The sequence below is a fragment of the Eucalyptus grandis genome, chromosome 3 (assembly GCF_016545825.1).
Source record: "Eucalyptus grandis isolate ANBG69807.140 chromosome 3, ASM1654582v1, whole genome shotgun sequence".
Lineage (NCBI taxonomy): Eukaryota > Viridiplantae > Streptophyta > Magnoliopsida > Myrtales > Myrtaceae > Eucalyptus > Eucalyptus grandis.
The window spans coordinates 25954611-25976342 of NC_052614.1; the positions used below are offsets into that span (position 1 = coordinate 25954611).

Consider the following 21732-nt stretch of genomic DNA (forward strand, 5'->3'; position numbering starts at 1 on the left):
AAACGTATTTTTAATCGATAACAATTTCACTGAAAGTAACTGGAGAATCAAGTTCGCTTACGGCCCATTTTGTTAAAAAAAAGACGTTAGTAGTTCATTGTAATCTATTTTGGTGAAAACACGATTGGTGGGAAACTTTTCTGTAGAAATTAGAACTAAACAATACAAGTTTGGTTTAATTTTCAATAATATATCCCATTCCTAGTATATCAAATTTCTATATTGTGAGACTTTAGTCTCTTCATATACTAATTGTGTCTATTAACAAGAGCACTGTAAAAAAAAAAATTATCTCGCTAATCAAAAAGAATCTTTTAACCAATCCTTTCTGGATGATCATGTTAGCAAGTGGGAAATTACTGAAGTCGCATAACAATTTGTTTGTCTTCCTAGCTAATTAAAGGGAATTCATATACCCATCATTATTATTCAATAGCATTATAATTTCTTAACTAACTTGTCTTACATTGTGAAGGACAATGAAAAGCAAATCTTGAATAGGAAATTTCGTTGAAGCTTCTTGGAGCTACGGATTGAAAGGAATAAGAAAAGAAATTCTTGAACAAGAAATTTATTTGAAGCTTCCTAGAGCTACGTAGTGAAAAGAATAAAGGACAATGAAAAGAAAATCTTGAATAGGAAATTTCTTTGAAGCTTCATGAAGCCACAGATTGAAAAGAATAAAGGACAATGAGAAGAAAATGTCTGAAAAGGAAATTTCTTTGAAGCTTCCTGGAGCTATGGATTGAAAAGAATAATCCCTTAGCATTGGAAAAAAGCTTTAATCTTCAAAAAAAGTCAGGGAAATGCTCCAATAAATGATAAATTTGTGTCCAAAGTGAATGAATATGAAAAGAGAAAACATCCTTGTGGGGAGCCGCTTTTATAGACGAGAAAGAAAATTGTGAAAACAAAAAAATGTATTTTGTTATTGAAGCCAAAAAGTGAAAATGATTTTCTGTATTTTTGTTTGAAAATTCTCTAAATCATTCAAATGATAGTGAGGATGAAAATTCTAATAATTTTCTTAAATCAATCTTAGTTTCAGTGGGTGCAATTGCAATGAGGGCGAACTTATGATATTTTCTGAAACTCATATGCATCTGCATAGAAGATGGTCACTTTAAAGCACATCAAATACATTGTGAATTTAATAAACTGGTTAAGTTTAGACTTTGGACTGTGTGCAAATGGCTCCAACGCAATGTCATTTTCATGATATTTGAGCATATGATTCTAATTTCTAAAATGAACCTACAATTTTTGTAAATGTAATTAGTATGAGACCTAAAATGCATTTAAATTCCATATCACCATATGTATTTGACAAATCATATATTTCTCAATTATTATATGATCATTTGGGTTAATTTTTTTTTATTAGAGAGATGTACAAATATATTTGGTTTTCTTTTAGATTCCAATTTCGAACCCACATAGGAACACAATCATTTGGAGGTTCACAAGAAGTTTAAATGCTCCTACTTTATTGTTTTTGTTCTCCTGTTGAAAAAAAGCAGGATTAAGGTTAATTTTTAGTCATCAAAGTGGGTGAATAAAAAAGCAAGTCACTAGGCGACAAACCCATGTCTTACTCAGCTCATCTTTTTCCTGCGAAACTTCCATCATTGTTGATTCCATTCATCTTTAGAAAAATATTCAGTTGCGCACATCTGTTTTACACCACTTTGCACTTGATTACGGTAAAGTCATAGAATATGCTGTTATGATGTTCTTGTACTTAACTACCCTATGTGTCGAAATATTATAACATTACAACAGGGATATCATAAAAGTTTTCCTCGTCTTCCGGGTTTTGCTACAATCCAATAGCTTTAAACACAATGTCGCGACCAAATTTTTGGATGTGCAACCTAGGGTTTGGCTAATGGATTGTTAAGTCGACTTAACGCGGGCTCTCCCAAGCCCATACGAGTTCGCGACTTAGGTTTGAATTCTTAACATGTAGATGATTTTCAATCAGGAGTCGCCACTAATCTATTTTTTATTGGGTCGATTAGAAACCCAAGTAAAGTAACGCTCCTATGAACCAGAGATTGTGAATTCAGGGACTTGGTTACACTAGATTTCTCTAATGCCCTTTCGGTACCTTTTTCTTTTATTTTGAAAAATGTTTTGCAGGCAGCTTGAATTGATTTTAAATTTAATTTTCCTAACATGTGATGCAATCATGCAAGTGCGCAAACCACCAATTTAACCCCCAAGAAAAGCAATGAATAAATTTTAGGACTTACCTTATAGTAATGAAAGCATCTGCATTGTTAGATCAGAATTCACATCATCAACCCTAGATATGATTTCTAATTAACACACAATTTCTTTTTTGTTTTCACTTTATTTAATGAGAATCATGCCATATGCAAATGCAGTATTAACTAAATGATCTAATTCTAATGATATGCAATTTCTAATTAAATGAACCTAGCAACCATCACTAAATGACGTACATTTCATGAATCTAATTCTATATGACGTGCACATGATTTTTTATTTTTTTTTAATAAGAACAAGCAAACTATCTAGGAGAAATTATTTAAACCTATAATTAATAAACATGCAATCCTAACATACAATGACATGCAAAGTGTGACATCCAGATTTTCGGGTTCTAATTTCGACTGGATAAATAGGGCCGTTTTCGTTCAATTGAAGCCAGGGATTGTGAAATTGGGATGCAAGTAGGCTACATTGGTAAGGAAAAATACCAATTGGAACGATGAAATATTGAATGAAATTATGGGGGTCAAATTGATTTGATTCAAGTGGGATTAAGGTTCAATTTGGGAAGAAACCTTAGCAAAATTCGTATGCCACCTCTACCCCCATATTTTGGCCTACCTAAATGCTTCTAGAAGGGGCAAATTTGTCAAGAAATGGTGGGTGGAAGGTGACATCACATGATGTCATGGTGGCCCATGTGTGATGACCTAAGAGAGAGAGTGTGTGAGGGGAAGAGGAAAAATTGAATTTCTCTTTCTCCCCTCTCCCCTCCGTCGACCAAACGCATCCCCCATCTTCTTCCTTTTCTTCAAACCTCCATGGGAGCGGAAGACCAGAGAAGCAGAAGCAGCTGCCGTCATCGCCTCTCGCCACCGTCGTCGCCCACCGAAGCCGGAGCCGCCGCCGCTGCTCCGCGGTTGGCCGCACCTCACCGCACGCCCTCTCTTCCGCCCCTCTCTCCCTCCTCTTGCTAGTGCGAACCAGAAGGCAACAAAAAGTGAAGCAGCGTCCAGCGTCGCCGGAAGGAACCGCGACCAGCTGCTTGGACGCCGCCGCACCGGAGCTGCCGCACCGCCGCCCGCGCGACGCCGCGCGCTCCGCCGCCTCACGATCGCACCTGCCGTCCCCACTGTGCGACCCAGCCCCTGCTCCGCCCCTGTTCAGTCCCGTTCAGCCGCCTCCGGCCACCGCCTGACCACCTCCGACCACCGTTGGCCTCGCCGGAGCTCCGCCTCGCCCTTGGCCGCCTCAACCAGCCCCGAATCTGCCCCGACCAGCAGCGATCAGAGGGTTGCAGAAAATGGGTATGACGGTGGGTTTTGGCCCGTTTTGGCCGCCTTCCCGAGCTCGGATGCTCGGCCCGCTTGGGGAAAGTCGATCCTCGCGTCGAGCCTGTCGTTTTGAGTGAGTTTTACTCACTAATGCCTTCTTAGTGCGCTAATTATACTTAAAGGTTGATTAGTGTTAATTAAGTGTAATTAGGTTGTTAGATTAGAATTGATTAGTGATTATTAGTTAATTGCTTTGTATATTAGTGATGTAATTAGTGTAATTAGATAGAGAATTGCATGTAGTATTTATTGGATGCTTCTTGGGATTTTTCCCGTCCCTTATCGGGTGTTAATTAGGCTTTTCGGGCCTAAGTGGAATTTTTGGTATTTAATTATTAATTTTCGGAATTAAATTAAATAATTATTTATTTTCCGAAAATTCAACTGAGATGACCTGGAACCGGAATATTATGCTGCTGACCATGGTGAAGTCCGTTTATTTAATTGGGCTTTATTTTGTGCTAAATTGAATTTTTAATATTTATTAATTAATTATTTTTCGGAAATTAAGATTGAGATGGCCGACGACCAAAATCTCGTGCTGATCGTCGTGGCGTAGTTTGTTTATTTATTTGAGCTCTACGTTGCATGGAATTAAATAAATTGTGATGTTTTAGGATTTACCCTAATTTGATTTGGAATTTATTGAGATTAAATGATTGATTGGTAGATGGCCGGTCGTTAGAATTTCGCGCCGATCGCAAAGCGGTGCGGTCGGTTTGTGTTAATTGTATGTTTAAATTGAGAAATTGAGTGATTGATGATTATGGTTAATAATTCCAAAAGTGTGGAATTGTGGGAAATTGATGAAGTTGTGGTATTTAACTTGAAAATACCCGGTGTTGGCTTTTAGCACCGTAATTGGTTTGTATGACCAGTTTGAATCGATTGGATTGATTGATTGATTGAATTGAGATTTGAGTTGGTTTATTATTGAATGATAAGCTTTGGCGAGCAATTGTTTTATATATATGTATCCGCTTAGGCGAGCAATTATGATATACATATATATATATGGCAGCTTCTGGTGAGCTATAGTATACTATATTGAATATTACGGCAGCTTCTGGTAAGCTAAGATCGTTTTATCAGCTTGTGCGAGCACGATCTATATATATATCAGCTTGTGAGAGCAACGATCCATATATCAGCTTGTGCGAGCTATCATCTATGTATATATCAGCTTGTGCGAGCTACCATCTATATCAGCTTGTGAGAGCATTGCATCCATTTCAGCTTGTGCGAGCCGTAATTGTATTGATGGATGAATAGATGGTATGGTTTAATAGATGATATGAATTGATAGATGTGTGGATCGTATGATATCAATTGATTGACTGAATGGAAATGACCATGAGTGGTCTTGTTGGCATATAATCAACTAAGTCGATTAGATCGATGCTTCGATCTATAATATGATTGCTTGGGTGCCTATATGATCTGTGCTAATATGCAGGTGGAATCTGAGGCCAAGGTAAGTCCTCTGACTTATGTTGTGCATAGGCAGCCCTAAGGTGTATTAGTTTACTAATCGGGTCTTAGGGGGTAGAACTTGCTGAGACGTTGTCTCAGTGGTTATTGAATAACCATTTCAGGCCCTGGATGAGGAGCCTAAGGAGCATGAATCTGATGAGGAGATCCCTATTGAGGAACCTGAAGAGGAGTACGTGAAGGAGAACCCCGAGGATGATCCAAAGTAGGATCCTGATGACGATTGTTATAGAATCAATTTGAGTAGAAACCAATCGTTTTAGTATGGCTTGTATATGAGCATAAAGGTGTTGGTTTTCAGGTTCAATTTCCTAGTCCTACTTGTATATCCCATTGTTTTATTGTCTGGGGATTTATAACTGCTTCCGCATGTGCATATATAAATGAAAGGGTCGGCGATATATATAGTCCTGGGATATCGCATTTTAAAATCGACCAAAAGTTAAGGGATGTGCGCGTGCCTGAGGATTGGGGCGTGACACAAAGAATGCCCTAATTCTACATGACATGTGTATGATGATTTTTTTTTTATAAAATTCGAAATTTAAAATTGCCGTATAATTAAACATGCAATTTAGATTTAAAGAAAAACTAACATTCTAAATGAATACATTTTTTATTTTTTATTTAAGAAATTCGAAATAAATAAATTTCCTATTCTATATATGCAAGATAACAAGAGATATTCCGAAACCAACCCAAATCCTAATTCAAATATTTTTTGGATTTTTTCCTTTTACAAAAATAAAATTAATTCAACCAACATGATGGCAAATCTGATAAGATAGGTTCGATATCCACAAATTGGTGAACCATATCTCACGCATGAGATCGAGTTGGCTAATTTTTGAATAAATCGCGAATCGAATCTCGAGCGTGAGATCGGATTGGCGATTTTCCGTGCGATTGCGAGTCGGATTTTGGGCGTGAAAATCAAACTGTCAATCATATGCACGTTATGAAATTAGGGAAATTTACTAATTCATAAGGATTCAAAAGGTTTTTTGGATATGACAATAACGAACAAGTATTCAAACAAGGTCGCGATCCCATGAATTAGGCAATAAAATGTGAGAAAATTGAATTAATCAAGAATCTTACCTAGATCTCGATATCATGTGGATAAGGTTTTCCAAATTGGAATCCGCAAACAACGAGCTCAGATGATGATGAGCGATGGAGCCGGCGGCGCTTGACGAACGTCCGTGAATCTGCATGAAAGAATAAAGCGGACTGCAAGGCACGAACAAAGCAAAACCTTGAAGCTGACGGACTTTCTTTGATGGTCCCTAAATTCCACGAGAATAGACCAAAGATTCTCCTTTCCTCAATGTGCACTGGACAGAGATATTTTAGTTGAATCTCCCTTTGACCGCTAAAGGAAAACCACCCTCGCTTTAGCCCCTCTCTTGTTGTTTCAAATTTCCACCAAGGCTCTTTGACCACCGCTTGGATTTTTCTTTTGATTAAAGATCCGACCTTCCTTGCGTGGCCTTCGACAGCTACGCACGATGATGCTTGGGTGGATGATGGACGAGATAGATGCAGCAAGGAGCAGCAACGCTTGGATCGTCGCTGCCGGCGGGATGCTTCGAGATATCCACCAAAAACATAAATAGCTGCAACAATTGTTGATGATAGTGCGAGGACCAGCGGCGTCGATGCAGTTAGAGGGAGAGGCAGCGCGGGATCGCGTAACTGGCAGTGAGGGTGCGTTGGCATGGCGTAGTGGCAGCGCGCATTAATAGCTTTGCACCAATGGCACGATGGCAGTCTCGGCCAAGGCTTGGTCGAGAGACTCCTCTCTTTTCCTTCTCTCCCCTTACGTGTATCACTCTGTATTGTGGCCGTATATTCAATGTGTGGCCTCCTCCCCAAACCCTACGTACTTAATCTATTTATAGGCCACGAGTTAGGGTTTTAATTTTTCCAAATCCGTATCCACGAAAATTCCTTTTTCCAAATACAATATTTGCTTTTGATACAATTTAGGATTGCAAGAGGATTCTTCTAAAATTTGAAATCTTGCACAAATAAATCCGTAAAATCTTTCCGATGATACGGATTTGGGCCGATTTACTCCCTTCGTGGGCTTAGTCCAATTCACCAAATTAAAGTTCTGAACCATCAATTTGAACACATTTGTCACCGGCCCAATGTAAATGCAAATTAAAATAAATGCACCTAAAACTATATGCTATGCAATTAATTAAGTAACTAATTTTTTTTAGGGGTTAAAATTAATCCTTAATTTTTAATGCGATAAATGATTAAACGGGTTGCCAAAATTTAGGTGTCAACAAACAACAATTTTATCAAGGTCAATATGACGATTTACACTTGACAAAATTTTGACTGCACATCTCAACACAAATTAAATGGACAGCTAACATTAAAAAACTTGCATCGAATGGCTGATAGGGACATGGCAAAATTGTTATGCACAAAAGTGCCGAACCAAAAGCGGCCCCATTTTCCTCATATTTTTGACAGGTCATCGAATTGATCTTTCTTTCTTTTTTCCTTCCATTCTTTCGGAGTTGTTGTTCATCTACACCGCGATTCTCACAGGATAGAAAAGATAATCAAATGCATGACTTTGGTTGCACGCTAGTCTTATTGATATTTTGACAAAACAAAAATGTTAGCTTACCTCAACCGTTAAAAAATGTGGGGACCTTATGAGATTCATGTAATTGGATCTTTTTAAATGTGTACGCAAAAAACTCTTGTCAATTTTTCACTTGTTAGAGAGAGAGAAGTTTCTTATGAAAGTGGCATAGCATTACTTTCATAAAGGGGTTGGAGGAACTCGCCAAGAAAACCATTGAAAAATTTCACCGATTGAAAGGGTTCTCACAGTGATGGTTCAATATTTTTAAGTTGTGATACATGTACAAATATATTTCTCTATATACACACATATATTATGCAACTTGATCATAAAAAAAAAATTTGAATTGAATAGATAAATCAGCTTAACAATTTCAAAATGACTAGATGATTAAAAAAGAGTATAAAATACTCCCACTAACGTTTGTTGACATCTGATTTTTAGCCGATGCGTTACTAAAACTTGAAAACTTGAGATTAGGGTTTTCGATCACGACAAAGGCCGTTTCTCGAATAAAAAGTGTCATTTCTCATTTCTTTCTTTTGCCTTGTCATTTTAAAACAATTTCCTATTCATTTCAATTGAAAACCCAAAGAGTCAAACAATTGACTTTTGGAATGACTTTTTAATCAACCCTTTGACCAAAAGTCAACATTGCGTCAAAAGTTAGCTTTTTGCAGAAAAATATTCTAAATGATCTTAATTTCATTTTTGCCAAGTTAATTTTCAAAAATTTCAAAGATTTGACCCAAAAATCAACTTTTCTATTAAAAAAGCCAACTAAAATATTGACTTTTGATCCTAAATAATTGAAAAAAAATCAAAAATCCACAAAACATTCCATTTTAGTTTCAATTTGACTTTAGCTTCGAAAATTTTGCAAAAATCAATCTTGTTTTCCGAATTTTTCGGTTTTAAGACCAAAATCGGCCAAAAATAAAATTATTTTCATTTAGTCGTAATTAGGCTTAGTTCATTTTGCGACATTTGATTTAGGGACCATTACTCAACCTTCTTGAATATAGGAAAAGCAAACTAATGAACTTCTATTAAAGAAATTCAAGTTGGCCCATTTGAGACTAAGGTTCAATTTTACATATTAAGGCTCAATTTCACCATTAAACCTTGGTTCATTTTTAGCATAGAAGTCGTGCCATCAATCCAAAGTCAATTTGAATACAATAGGTTATCATAAGTATGGGCAATTAATCAAATAGGTGCCTCGCAATATTAATTAAATTAAATTTCAATTGATTTGCAATTTGGATCAAGAAATTACGTGAAATTATCCAATTTGGCCTATGAAGTCCAATTGCATGTACCCATGGTGTAGGTCCATTATTTTTCGTGCTAATCAAGTAATTAGGTCAATAGAAAATTACCGGATCACATTTATATGGTTTAATTGACCTAATCTCTTTAGAATCGGACCCTTTTTCCTCAAATTGAAGAAGTTTTCCTTCTGATTTGGTCCTTGAGGGTCTAAATTGCATAAAATTTAGGACCCTAAGGGCCGCGATGCCCAAACCATCGTCAAATTGATCAAATCGGCTTGGACCGATTCAACCAACCATTGGTAGAGGAGGCCAGTTCGACCCTTCGCCAGCCAGCTCTTGGTGGTTGGCAACCACTCGTGGGTTTATCGTTGTGTGTATTTCGTTCCTGTGCCTTTCAACTTTTTATATTTTGTGAAAATGTTTGTGGATTTTGTGAAATTACAAAATTGCCCCTAATTAGGCTTCAATCGCAAATTTGGTTTAAACTTTTGATTTTGGTACATGGACACAATTCGGATGATCAAGTTTCGACTATCGGATTGAACCAATGGCCAATATTTGATCTTAAAGGGGATATAAACAGTTTTCCTTCCAAAACTTAAGGAGTGTTTATTTTTACCATTTCCAGATTTGAACAATGATTTTGCTCTCAATTCTCCCTCTCTCTCCAACTTTCCCGCCCTTTTTCTCTCTTTTTGTTCGCGCGTCATCGTCGTTTATAGCTTATCGCGTTGTCCACCGCTTGCCAGAGCCCCCGCCAGCGACGCCCCAACCTTGGCGGCTCCCTCTAGCCTCCCTCCTCTTCGGTCATGGTTGCTCGGTGTCTTAGCAATCGCCCAACCACCCCGATTGACCTAATCTTTTTATCGGGTCAATCACCGACGTAAACGCCAATGATCATAGCTACTGTAAGCATTGTTGATTCCGATGATCAGCCGACCTCTTTTGTTTGCAATCCACTTGTGACGGCCACAATCCATAGGTGGTCGGAGCCTAGCCAAACGATGACTAGAGCTCCTGCCATCGCCGATTTCCTAGATTGTGTTCCTCTGGCATCCGATTGGTGGTCCGGTGGCCGATCGTGAGGCATTTTGGAGTTTAAATCGTCAATCAATCAAACTCATTTCATCGGAATCGCACGAGGGTAAACGATTGAAACTTGAATCCGATAAAGCGAGATCGAGCTAGTCAATTAGGGCTAGGATTCGAACCCTAGGACTATATCTCAATATTTAGATATGAGGTTTAGATGTTATGTGATGACATTTGATGATGTTGTGTTGATTGAAGATGAGATTGAACATGATTTTACATTATCTACCTGTTGCTGCAAAAATCGTATGCTTGAAAATGAATTTCTGTTAGGTCGATCTGAGGTCTTAAACTTCATTATTTGGCCCCGAGGTGATCTACACTCGATAAGCTTTGATTTGATATTGCAGGGATCGAACGGAGTTCATTTGAAACCTGAATTCCATCTCATAATTTGGATGATTTTGTTGGATTTACATAATGTTCTAGTGTTTTAGTAGATCGAACGGAGTTCATCTACTAATTTTTATGTTGAGATTTTGGAGATGGTTTCTCCATGAAAGTTGTATGAAATTGTGTTGGTCATAACATATTTTTTTCTAGAATTTTTGGAGTAAATTTAGTTAGGAAAATCTTCAAAAAAAAAAAAAAAGTCATTATGTTGTTTTGTCCTGTTTGAGTCCGACTCATATTTGGTCTGAAATGAGTTGATAAACTTGTTCGATTGGATTTCCATCCTTCACGAAAGTTGTACCATGCATCATAAGCTTTCTAAGTAGGTATAATTTTCGCCAAATGATCGTTGTTTACTAGGTCAATCGCTCGTGTGAAAACATGTTCAAACTATTGCTTTTTGTGATCTTGATTGCAATGTCTTGTTTTTTTTTTTCATTTTCGTGTAGGTTCTTGTGAATTAATTAGACTTTGGTGTCATCCAGATGGTGTCTTCACCAAGGCCCAATGGCTGATGGCCATTTGCGGGTTTCTCATCGCATGTATTTCATTCCCATGCCCTTCAACTTTTAATATTTTGCAAAAATACTCTTGGATTATGTGAAATTACAAAATTGCCCCTAATTAAACTTCTGATTTTAGTACATCGACACTATCCGAATGATCATGTGATACTTTTGATTATGATTAACCCCTAATGAACTTAATTATGCCATTCGATCAAGTTTCGACCATTGGATCAAATCGATGGCCGAGATTTGATCTTCAAGGGGGACTATATAAACATTTTTTCCTCCAAAACTTAGGGGCTCATTTTGCTAATTTTTCTAATATGAATAGAAATTTTTCTCAAAATCTGTCTTCTCTCCCTTTTCCAACCACTTCTCTTCCCCCTCTTTCGCCCACGGATTGCCACACCAACCATTGCTCGCTAGAGCCCCCACCGACTAAGCTCCATTGTCATTATTTCTGCCGGGGTCGCTCCTCTCCCGTCGTTGCTGCTCAAAGCCTTGACGATCGCTAGAGATCCTTGATTAGCCCGATCAACCGATCTGACTAATCACCGGCGTGAGTGCTGGTGATTTCGATCGCCAATTTAGTGACCAATCGCAACGACCGGCCGACATCCCTTGGTGGCACACCACATCCGATCATCTTCATCAATCTGTCCTGAAGATCGAGGTGGTCGAAAAACCACCTAGCTACCATTGAAGATCCTCTGATCAGTCATTTTTTCACCGACAGTTCGAAAAGGTTCAAGCCACTTCAATTTTGTCTAGCCGTGAACCGGCAGTCCAACCAGCATCGATTCGATCCCTCCGACCATCCACGGCATTCCTTTAGCAAATTCTCAAAGCTTGTGATCCATTATGAGGTTTAGATCTGTTAAAATATGTCTCAAGTCAATGTGAAATTCCGAATATTCCAAATTGGATATATTGCGGACGTTCGAAATTGAGCAAAGAAGATCCGAAGATCAACTTCCCAAAGTTTGAATTTGCGTTGGAGAATTTGGCCGTTGAAATAGGGAAGCTCAACTTTGACTTGGACTTAGATTTTGTTTAAAACATACAGAGATATGTTTTGAATAAAATCGGGCAAGATAGGAAACTGAATCCTATGAGAAGTTGGCAAAAGAATAAAGGTCTCACTTAAAGAATAAAGGTCTCACTTATATATATATAGACTTGTGGCTGTGATGGAATAGGGTTGATCATCAAGAATTGGTCTTGAAGCGCCGTCTCATCGTCGAGTGCTTGGGAGGGATTTTCTTTGTCATTCTTGTCTGTGAATTACATCCAAGAAAGATTTAGTGTTTGTAGCTGATTAAATCTTGTGGTAAGATTTGTGTGTAATTCCTTCGTGAGATTGAGAGATTATTTTTAGAGGAATTTCGAGGCTAAAAACTCCATGCATTGTTGGGTGTAATTGGGGCTTGGGAAACACCGAGAGAGTGTTTGAGTGACTCGAGTGTGTAATCTCCTTGTATCGCTTGATTTATAGTGAAATTCGCTACTGCTCTCCCCATAGACGTAGGTCTTTACGACCGAATCACGTAAATCTGGTGTCCGATATATTTTCTTCTTCTGTCTATATTATTGTTCGATCGCTCGTCCTATCACAACAAGTGGTATCAGAGCCGGGCTTGGCTGAGTTGAAGTGAATCGATGGCGATAGAAGAAGTAAAAGTGAGAATCGACAGATTTGATGAGAAGAATTTTAGTTTATGGAAGATACAGATTGAAGATTATCTTTACCAGATGAAACTACACTTGCCCTTGTCTGAGGAGAAACTAGAGACGATGAAGCAAACTGATTGGGATTTGTTGGATAGACGAGCCATGGGTGTTATTCGGTTGACCTTGGCTTATAACATCGCGTTTAACATCTTGAAGGAGAAGACCACTGCTAATTTGATGCAAGCCCTATCAGATATGTACGAGAAGCCCTCTACAATACAAAGTCTATTTGATGCGACATCTATTTAATTTGAAGATGAGTGAAAGTGCGTCAGTTGCAGATCATATCGATGAATTCAATGTGATTGTTAGTCAATTGAGTTCAGTTGAGATTGATTTTGAAGATGAGGTATGTGCTTTAATTCTATTATCATCATTGCTTAATAGTTGGAATACTACTGTTACTGCTGTTAGTAATTCCTCCAAGTCAACAAGTTTGACGTTTGATCGGGTTTGAGATTTGATTCTGAGCGAGGATATTCGTAGAAGAAAATCTGGTGAACCTATATTTACTGCTTTAGTAGGTGAAAATAAAGGAAGATCTATAACACGTGTGGGTAATAGTAGTACTAGTATGAACAGGCATAGCCAGTCTAGGACTGGTGATGTTATCTGTTGGAGCTGTGGCAAGATGGGGCATTTTAGAAGGAATTGCTTTAAGCTAAAGAATGAGAAGGGTAAGGGAATTATAGTTGATTCTACAGATAATGTTACAACTGTAGCTGCTAATGCTGATTATGTCTTGTCTGTCACTAATAATTCATCGTTTGATGGATGGATTATAGATTCTGGCTATTCTTTTCATGTCACACCAAATAGAAATTAGTTTATCACTTATCAGTGCACGGGTAGTGGTAAAGTCCAGCTAGGGAACAGCGCTAAATGGGATGTTGTGGGTATTGGTGATGTTACAATCAGAATGCATGATGGCATTGTGAGGACATTGACTAGAGTAAGACACATTCCAGAATTGAAAAAGAACTTAATTTCCTTGGGTGCCCTAGATTCAGTTGGTTGCAGGTATTATTCAGAATGTGGAGTTCTGAAGGTTGTTCGAGGTACCTTGATGATAATGAAAAGAATCAAGCACAGAGGCTTGTATAAACTTCAAGGTGAGACAGTGACAGGTTTTGGCTCGGAGACGTTGGATGCATTTGTTCGAGAGTGTATTAACTGCTCGAGGAAGACCTGGGTGTTTGTGCCAATGCACAAGTTTGATATTGGTGTCAAGATCACGCGGTTGAGAGTTTTGATCGAGACAGAGACTAGTAAGTCAATCAAGCATGTGCGAACTGACAATAGCATGGAGTTCTGCTTAAAGCTGTCAAATAAATTGTGCATGAAAGAGGGCATAGTGAAACACCGCTCTAGTGCTAGTAAATCACAACAATTTGCATAATTGATGAGCAAAATATTACTAGAGACGGCCCTTAAAATGATCTCTAGTGCTGGTATTGCTAGGAGAATCCTAGCTAATGTGCTTAGTACAATAAGCTGCCTGGTGAATAGATCTCCATCAACTACTATTGAATGGCGAACTCCTGAAGAAGTGTGATCAGGTAACGTTGCTAGTTATTCTATTATTAAAATGTTTGATTGCCCATGTTATTTTTGAGTTAGTGATGGTAAGCTCGATTGGAGGGCAATGTGCATATTCCATGGCTATGCACAAGGTGAGCGGGGTGATCAGTTGTAGTGCCCATATATAAATTCACCTGTTAACAGTAGAAAAGTTACCCTTGATGAGTCTCCGATACTTCTGGTTAGGAATCTTTGTGGCAGTGTTAATACGGATCTGGACAATGTTCAGTTTGAGGTGGAGTTGCGACCAGAAACTACTGAGGTAGCAAGTACGAGTACTAGCAAAGTAACCAACACATATGGTGCTTGTAGCGAGGTAGAGCCTATAAAGCCAATGGTTACCATAACTGTTGAAATTAACAAGGTACGTATTCGATCTCCTGATATATATGAATGCAACAATGGTTTTACTTTGTCTACGGTTAAGGAGGTTGCGTCGGAAAATCCTTGCGGAACAGTTAAAAGTGCATGTGGAGTTGGTATTCTGATGAGGTACTCGGTTATGGCGAAGTTCAAGTGAGACTTCGACATCGATAATATCTGTGGTGGTTGAGGCCATCGGGAGCTATGGAAGAGTGGTAGCAGAGTTTGAATTTTTTGCGAAGCGATTGCAAATTGGCTCAAACGTTGAGCCAATGTGGAGATTGTTAAAATATGTCTTGAGTTTGAGTCAAATGTGAAATTCCAAATATTCCAAATTGGATATATTGCAGACGTTTGAAATTGAGCAAAGAAGATCCGAAGATCAACTTCCCAAAGTTTGAATCTGCATTGGAGAATTTGGCCGCTGAAATAGGAAAGTTCAACTTTGACTTGGACTTAGATAGGAAACTGAATCCTATGAGAAGTTGGCAAAAGAATAAAGGTCTCACTTATGTATATATAGACTTGTGGCCGTGGATGGAACAGGGTTGATCATGAAGAATTGGTCTTGAAGCGTCGTCTCGTCGTTGAGTGCTTGGGAGGGATTTCTTTATCGTTTTTGTCCGTGAATTACATTCAAGAAAGATTTAGTGTTTGTAGCCAATTAAATCTTGTAGTAAGATTTGTGTGTAATTCCTTCATGAGATTGAGGGATTATTTCTTGAGAAATTTCAAGGCTAAACACTGCGTGCGTTGTTGGGTGTAATTGGGGCTTGGGAAACACCGAAAGAATGTTTGAGTGACTCAAGTGTGTAATCTCCTTGTATCACTTGATCTATAGTGAAATCTGCTGCTGCTCTCCCCGTGGACGTAGGTCTTTACGACCGAAACCATGTAAATCCGGTGTCCGATATATTTTATTATTCTGTCTATATTATTGTTCGATCGCTCGCTTTTTTGCAACAAGGTCGTCGATCAATCGAGCTTGATTCATTGAAATTGTGCAAAGGTAGATCATCGAAAATTGAATCTAATAAAGCGAGATCGAGTGAGTCATTCGGGGCTAGGATTTGAACCCTAGGACTATATCTCATATTAGATTCAAGGTTTAGATTTTATGTGATGAGATTTGATGATGTTATATTGATTGAAGATGAAATTGAACGTGATTTTACATTATCTACCTAATTCTGCCAAAAAACGGATGCTTAAAAGTGACTTTCTATTAGGACCGATCTGAGATACTAAACCTCGTTTTTTGGTCTCGAGGTATTCTAGACATTCAATCTACGTTCTATAAGCTTCGATTTGATAGTAAAGGGCCTCGAACGGAGTTCGTTTGACACCTGAATTCCATCTCGGAAGTTGGATAATTCTGTCGGATTCACATGATGTTATGGTGTTTTGGTTTTTGAACGTGCTGTCTATTTTCTGATTTTCTATTGGTTCTTGTGTTGAGATTATGGATATAGTTTCTCAAAAGTTGTACAAAATTGTGTTAGCCATAACATATCTTTTTTCTAGAATTTTTGGAGCAGATTTGATTAGGCAAATCCTCAAAAAAATCGTCATTATGTTGTTCTGTCCTATTTGAGTCCAATTTATGTTTGCTCTGAAACGAGGTGATAAACTTGTTCGATTAGATTTCCATCCTTCACAAAAGTCCTAATATACATCATAAGCTTTCTAACTAGATATAATTCATGCCAAATGATAGTCGTTGACTAGGTCAATCGTTTGTGCGGAGGCCTGTTCAAATTGCTGCATTTTGTGATGTTGATTGTATTGTCTGTTTTCTCATTTTTGTGTAGGTTTTTGTGAATCAAATTAGACTTTGGTGTCTTCACAAAAAATAATCGTGACATTGCATTCTACATGTAGAAATTTTCATAGAATTTATCATGTCATTAGATCATTGAAAACAATTCATGTTCTATGCTACCCTTGCTGCAATTGTGGTTGATCATGTACATACAAGAACGTCTTCATTGGAGCTCTTTAAGAGCTAAATTTGCACATGGTGTCTTCTAACATATCTAGAGCATATCACAAGCTTTGTAATAATTTACGGCATGCCTTATTTGAAGATTTTTTTATCATGCGAAAACCATGCATCAAGTTAACATGTTATAACTGAAATTGTCGAGCATTTTGTCCTTAATGACAAGTCACCTATCAATTTTAATGAGTTTGTGTGACTTTTTGTACATCAATTTAGGGTTAAAATATTTTAACCAAACTTATTCGTTGCATTTAGCCCTATGTCATGTTTGAATTTCACAAATTTCATGTCTTGTTTAGGTAGCCTAATGAGCCAATTATCATGTTCAACCATGTTTATGATTGATTTGCACACTTTTGCAATTGTCATAATTCGACCCTAATCAAACTCAACATCTCTTAGAAAGTCTTAAAGCATGTTTGCATCATTTTCATGTTATTTGGCCTGATTTCCATTTTTGCAAAATTTGCCTAGAAATCTACTGTGAATGAAATTCGAAATGTCTATTCTACCCTTGTTAAGTCAGACCTCTTATTATTTTTGCATAGATTTTTCAATATGGATTCTAAAGTCGAGTCCTTAGTGAAATGTGACATCCCGAATTTCTCAACCTGTTTTCTACTTAATTAATCGGGCATTTCATTGACGCATCTATAGGGCTATTATCAAAGCCGATCACTCTCGAGATAACTAGACTAGCTAGAGAAGTTATTAAGGACTTTAAAACAAATAGACTTGAGAATTCGACCAGAATTCGACTTCTCGACCGTGCTCATCTTTAGAGGCCATTGCAGCACAGTTAAAAATTGATTTGAGATAAGAGATAGGTCTGTTCGACGAGAGATGTGTGGCCGATCGTGGGTGACTTCACTAAATTGGAAAATTTCATCGGCCGACACTAATCGATTTTACTATCATTTTGGTACCTGTGTCCGTAATTGGATCATTGAGATTTTCATGATAATCGAGAGTCGCTATTGAGTCGAGTGGGTACATAGTGGTTCGAAAAAAATCGACCACAGGTCATTTGTCTTAAAAAGTTTTGAAAACTACCAAGTAGTCTAGGTTACGCTAAAAACGTGCCAAATGGAAATTAATCGCCGATTCAAGTCCGATTTCAAAAATTGAAGGTTTTGTCATATAACAATAAATTCTAGGATCCACGACTCGTCTCGGAAGATTTTCGGCTTTGACACTTTTGGGGAAAAGTCATTGCGGGGTTGTTTTTGTGCAGAAAATGCTGAAGATGGTTGTCGATTGCGAAATTGAGAAGCATGAGGGGTTATTGGATGAGGAAAAATAGCAATTGAGACATTGAGGCGTCGATTGATTTTATGAGAGCCGATTGAGAATGAATTGAGGGAGAATTGATGTGCAATTGATGCCTTTTTGTTAGGAAATTCGTGTGCCCCCATGAGTTGTGACTTTTGGACCAACTCCACCCTCTAGAAGGGGCAATTTGGACTGAAAATAGGCTGGTGGGTGACGGTACCATATGGAGAGATAAGAACAAAGGAGATATTTGTTGTGGAACTTAAAAGGTAAAGGGGCCTCATCATTTATCTCTATCTCTTCTCTCCCTCACATCCTCACAACCGGCCATATCTCCTCTATTTTCCTCCATTGCCTTGTGCGAACATCAACTGAGGGAGAACCACCGAAGCAGCCTCACTCCACGCGTCCAAGCCCCAGCCTTTTCGGTCAGTTTCCCTTGCTGTGAAGACACGAGATCCACCGAAGTAGCAGCGTCGTCCACACGCCTGCAGCTGCTCCAAACCGCGCGTCTTCTCTGCGCCAGCACATCCGGTCAACCACAGCACGTTCGTGGACTCTGTGCCGCGTATTTTTCCGCTGCCAGCGACCACCGAAGTTTCGGTCAGCTCCAGCAGATTTCCCCAGCAACGTCTTCACTGAAGCTACTCCGTGCTTCGTATCTTCGTCAGCCACGTTCGGTCAAAACCCCAGCACCGAAGACCCTGCAGCAGTTCCACGTTGACGCCTGCTGCTCCGTGTCTTCTCTCTCGCTGCCAGCGTCTTTGGTCTCCTCAGCCAGCGGATCCAGCCGCGTGAAGAAGTCTCACCGTCCACGCGTCCCCACTGGTCAACCGAAGCCGCTCCCTCTGCCGGTTTGTTGACCCAGCTCCTTCGTCCCCTCCAGCGTTGATTTCGAGTTCACCCAGCAGCAACAATCGAGCTGCTTCTTCGCGTATTCCACTGGATTGGCCAACTCCAGCAGCCCATCGAAGAACAGGCCCACGTGATCCACCTAAGTTCAGCTGCAAGCCCATTCGAAGACATCAGCTCCTTGGGCCACCAAATCCACAAGTGGCCTAGTCCAAAGTGAGCCACAACTGGAGGCCCAAATCAGTGAGGCCCAAGTTGGTTCGGCCCACCTTCAGCCCACGAAATTTTCTGGTTTAGCCCGCGAAGTCCGCAAGCCCAGCCCGCGAAGAAGACCCAATCGCAGCCAAGCCCAAGCCCAAGCCCAAAAGCGAGCCTAGTCCAGTGCAAGAACAAATCTCGGTTGGGCTGAGATTTGTTGGCCCAAGTTTAAGGCCCGTCTAAGCCCCGGTGTTGTCGAAAGCTCGATTTCGGCCACCATCGCGCCACTGTCGCAATGATTCGGTCTCCGCTTTCAATCAAGTGAGTTTTACTCACTAATGCTTTCTTAGTTTGCTAATTATGCTTAAGTGTTGATTAGATTTAATTAAGTGCAATTAGGTGCTTAGATTATAGTAGATTAGTGATTATTAAATTAAATGTGATGCATGTTAGGTGGTTAGATATAGTCATTAGCAAGTAGAAACATGTTATTATTTATTGAATGCATCTTGGGATTTTTTCCGACACTTATCGGGCTTCAATTAGGCATTACGGTCATAAATTGGATTTTTAGTACTTATTTATTAATTTTTGAAATTAATTATTTAATTATTTATTTTTCGGAAACTAGGCAAGGATAGCCGACGACCGAAATTTTGTGCGGATTGTCGTGGTGCAGTTCGTTTATTTATTTGAGCTATACGTTGCGTGGAATTGAATTAATTGTGATATTTTAGGAATTTATCCTAAATTGATTGAAATTGAGTGAAATTGAATGGTTGATTGGTAGTTGAGTATGTTTATTTAGCATTGATAATGCTTTGATGAGTTGTAACATGGAGAGAATCGTGAGAGTGAATTGGGAATACTCTTGGCTAAGACCAATTAGGTACAATGTTATGGACCTACGTGGTTCGGTCATTAGAAATATCACTAGCGAAAACGGTGCCTTAAAGAACGCACGTATTGATCTAGACTTACATCGTTATAGACATACGTGGTTTGGTGATGAAATATATCACTGGCGAAAACAACGTCTTAAAGAACACACATAACTGTCTATTAAATACATTGTTATAGACATACGTGGTTTGGTGATAAAGGATATCACTAGCGAAAACGGTGTCTTAAAGAACGTATGTAACTGTCTATCAAATACATTGTTATAGGCATGCGTGATTCGGTGACTAAGGACGTCGCTGGCGAAAACGATGTTTTAAAGAACGCACGCAATTGTCTAGTATATTTATCACCTTGGCGAAAATGACGACCGAGAGAGTACGTGTGATTTGGTGATTGGAATTGACCTAGAAATGGTCCAATTGACATGTAATCGACTAGGTCGATTGATCAATAATTTGATCTAATGTCATGAATTGATTGATTAAATTGAAATGACCGATGAATGTTCCGATTGACATGAAATCGACTAGGTCGATTGATCGAGATATCGATCCGTGATATGATTACTTAGGTGCCTATTGAATTGTGCTAATATATAGGTGGAATCTGAGGTCAAGGTAAGTCCTCTGACCCGTGTGTGCATAGGCAGCCCGGTTAGCGTATTGGTTTACTAATCGAGTCTGAGGGGGTAGAACTTATCAAGACGTTGTCCCATTAGTTATTGAATAACCATTTCAGGTTCATAGATGGCCCCTCCTGAATTTTTGGGTTGGCCTAAGAAGATCACAAAGCAGACCTCTTACTTTCCGTTCTATGCGTGCCATATGGGCTCCTATGAGCTAGTGAGATATATAGTTTGGATCGATGTGGGTTTCACCCACAAGGTACCCTATCGATATAGATCGTGGTACCGCCAGGCTCAAGATGGCCAGAGACAGGGTCTCCTACCGGAGTTTGAGATACCTCTGTGTGTTCTAGAGGCTGCCTTTGGGAAAGGCAATGCAGATCCACCTCCGAGCCCTGTCGTAGATGCATCAAACCTAAATTTTGAAGACCTCGGAAGTCCGGTGCAATCTGCTGAAAGCTCCAGTTGGAGCGAGGAAGATGGAGAGGAGGACGAGGAAGATGACAAAGAGGTGGATGAGGACCCGTAGCTTATGGAACCCCACCCCCGCTTGTAGACCTTGTTCCTGGACTTGTTTAAGTTGAACTTGACTTGGTAGCCAGCTTTATATATATGTGCATTGGTTTGCAATGTATATAAGTGTGGTGATTTTTGAAAGTTCGGAATTTAGTCCTACTTTCTTATCCCAATGTTTTATTGTCTGAGAATTTATAACTACTTCCGCATGTGTTATTAAAAACGAAAGAGTCGGCGATGCGTCCTGGGACGTCGTTATTAATGGACCAAGTGAGGGATGGGCATGCATTCGGGGATCGGGGCGTGACATGAAATTTGTTTACTTTCTCATGTCTATATTGTGATGAAATTCAAAATTTTTAGATATCGTTTACTAGGACAAATTGTTGTTGATCTACCATGATGTCTTCCTATCTTGTTATGTTTTTGATGTGATGCTATGTGTTCTTGAATTTTTATAAATTCATGTGTAGCTCATCTTAGGGAACTCCCTTCATGGAAGTTATTCCTTATGGTGTCCTTAATATTCTATAATTTCCTTAGGGTCAATGATCCATGGTTCTACTCCAATTGCTTTGATTTTTTTTTTTCCCCGTGTTGTGATTCTTTGTTATGATTTAATTCTAGGATTTTTTAGAATATTTTGCATGCTGAACTGAGACTACTTGTCTTCATGAGTTATGATCCTTACTTTTTGAACCTCATGCAGAAAAATTCTTGGAAAATAAAAAGCATTTTACC

The 21732-nt window shown here is 39.0% G+C and overlaps 1 protein-coding gene across 1 annotated transcript; it reads left to right on the forward strand.

The window, feature by feature from the left end:
- Positions 1–18210: 18210 nt before the first annotated feature.
- LOC120291100 lies at positions 18211–21132 on the forward strand. The gene is made up of 2 exons (XM_039308051.1): positions 18211–19268; positions 20668–21132. The coding sequence occupies exons 1-2, from the start codon at positions 19243–19245 to the stop codon at positions 21002–21004; spliced, it is 363 nt and encodes a 120-aa protein (XP_039163985.1). The 5' UTR covers positions 18211–19242; the 3' UTR covers positions 21005–21132.
- The last annotated feature ends 600 nt before the right edge of the window (positions 21133–21732 follow it).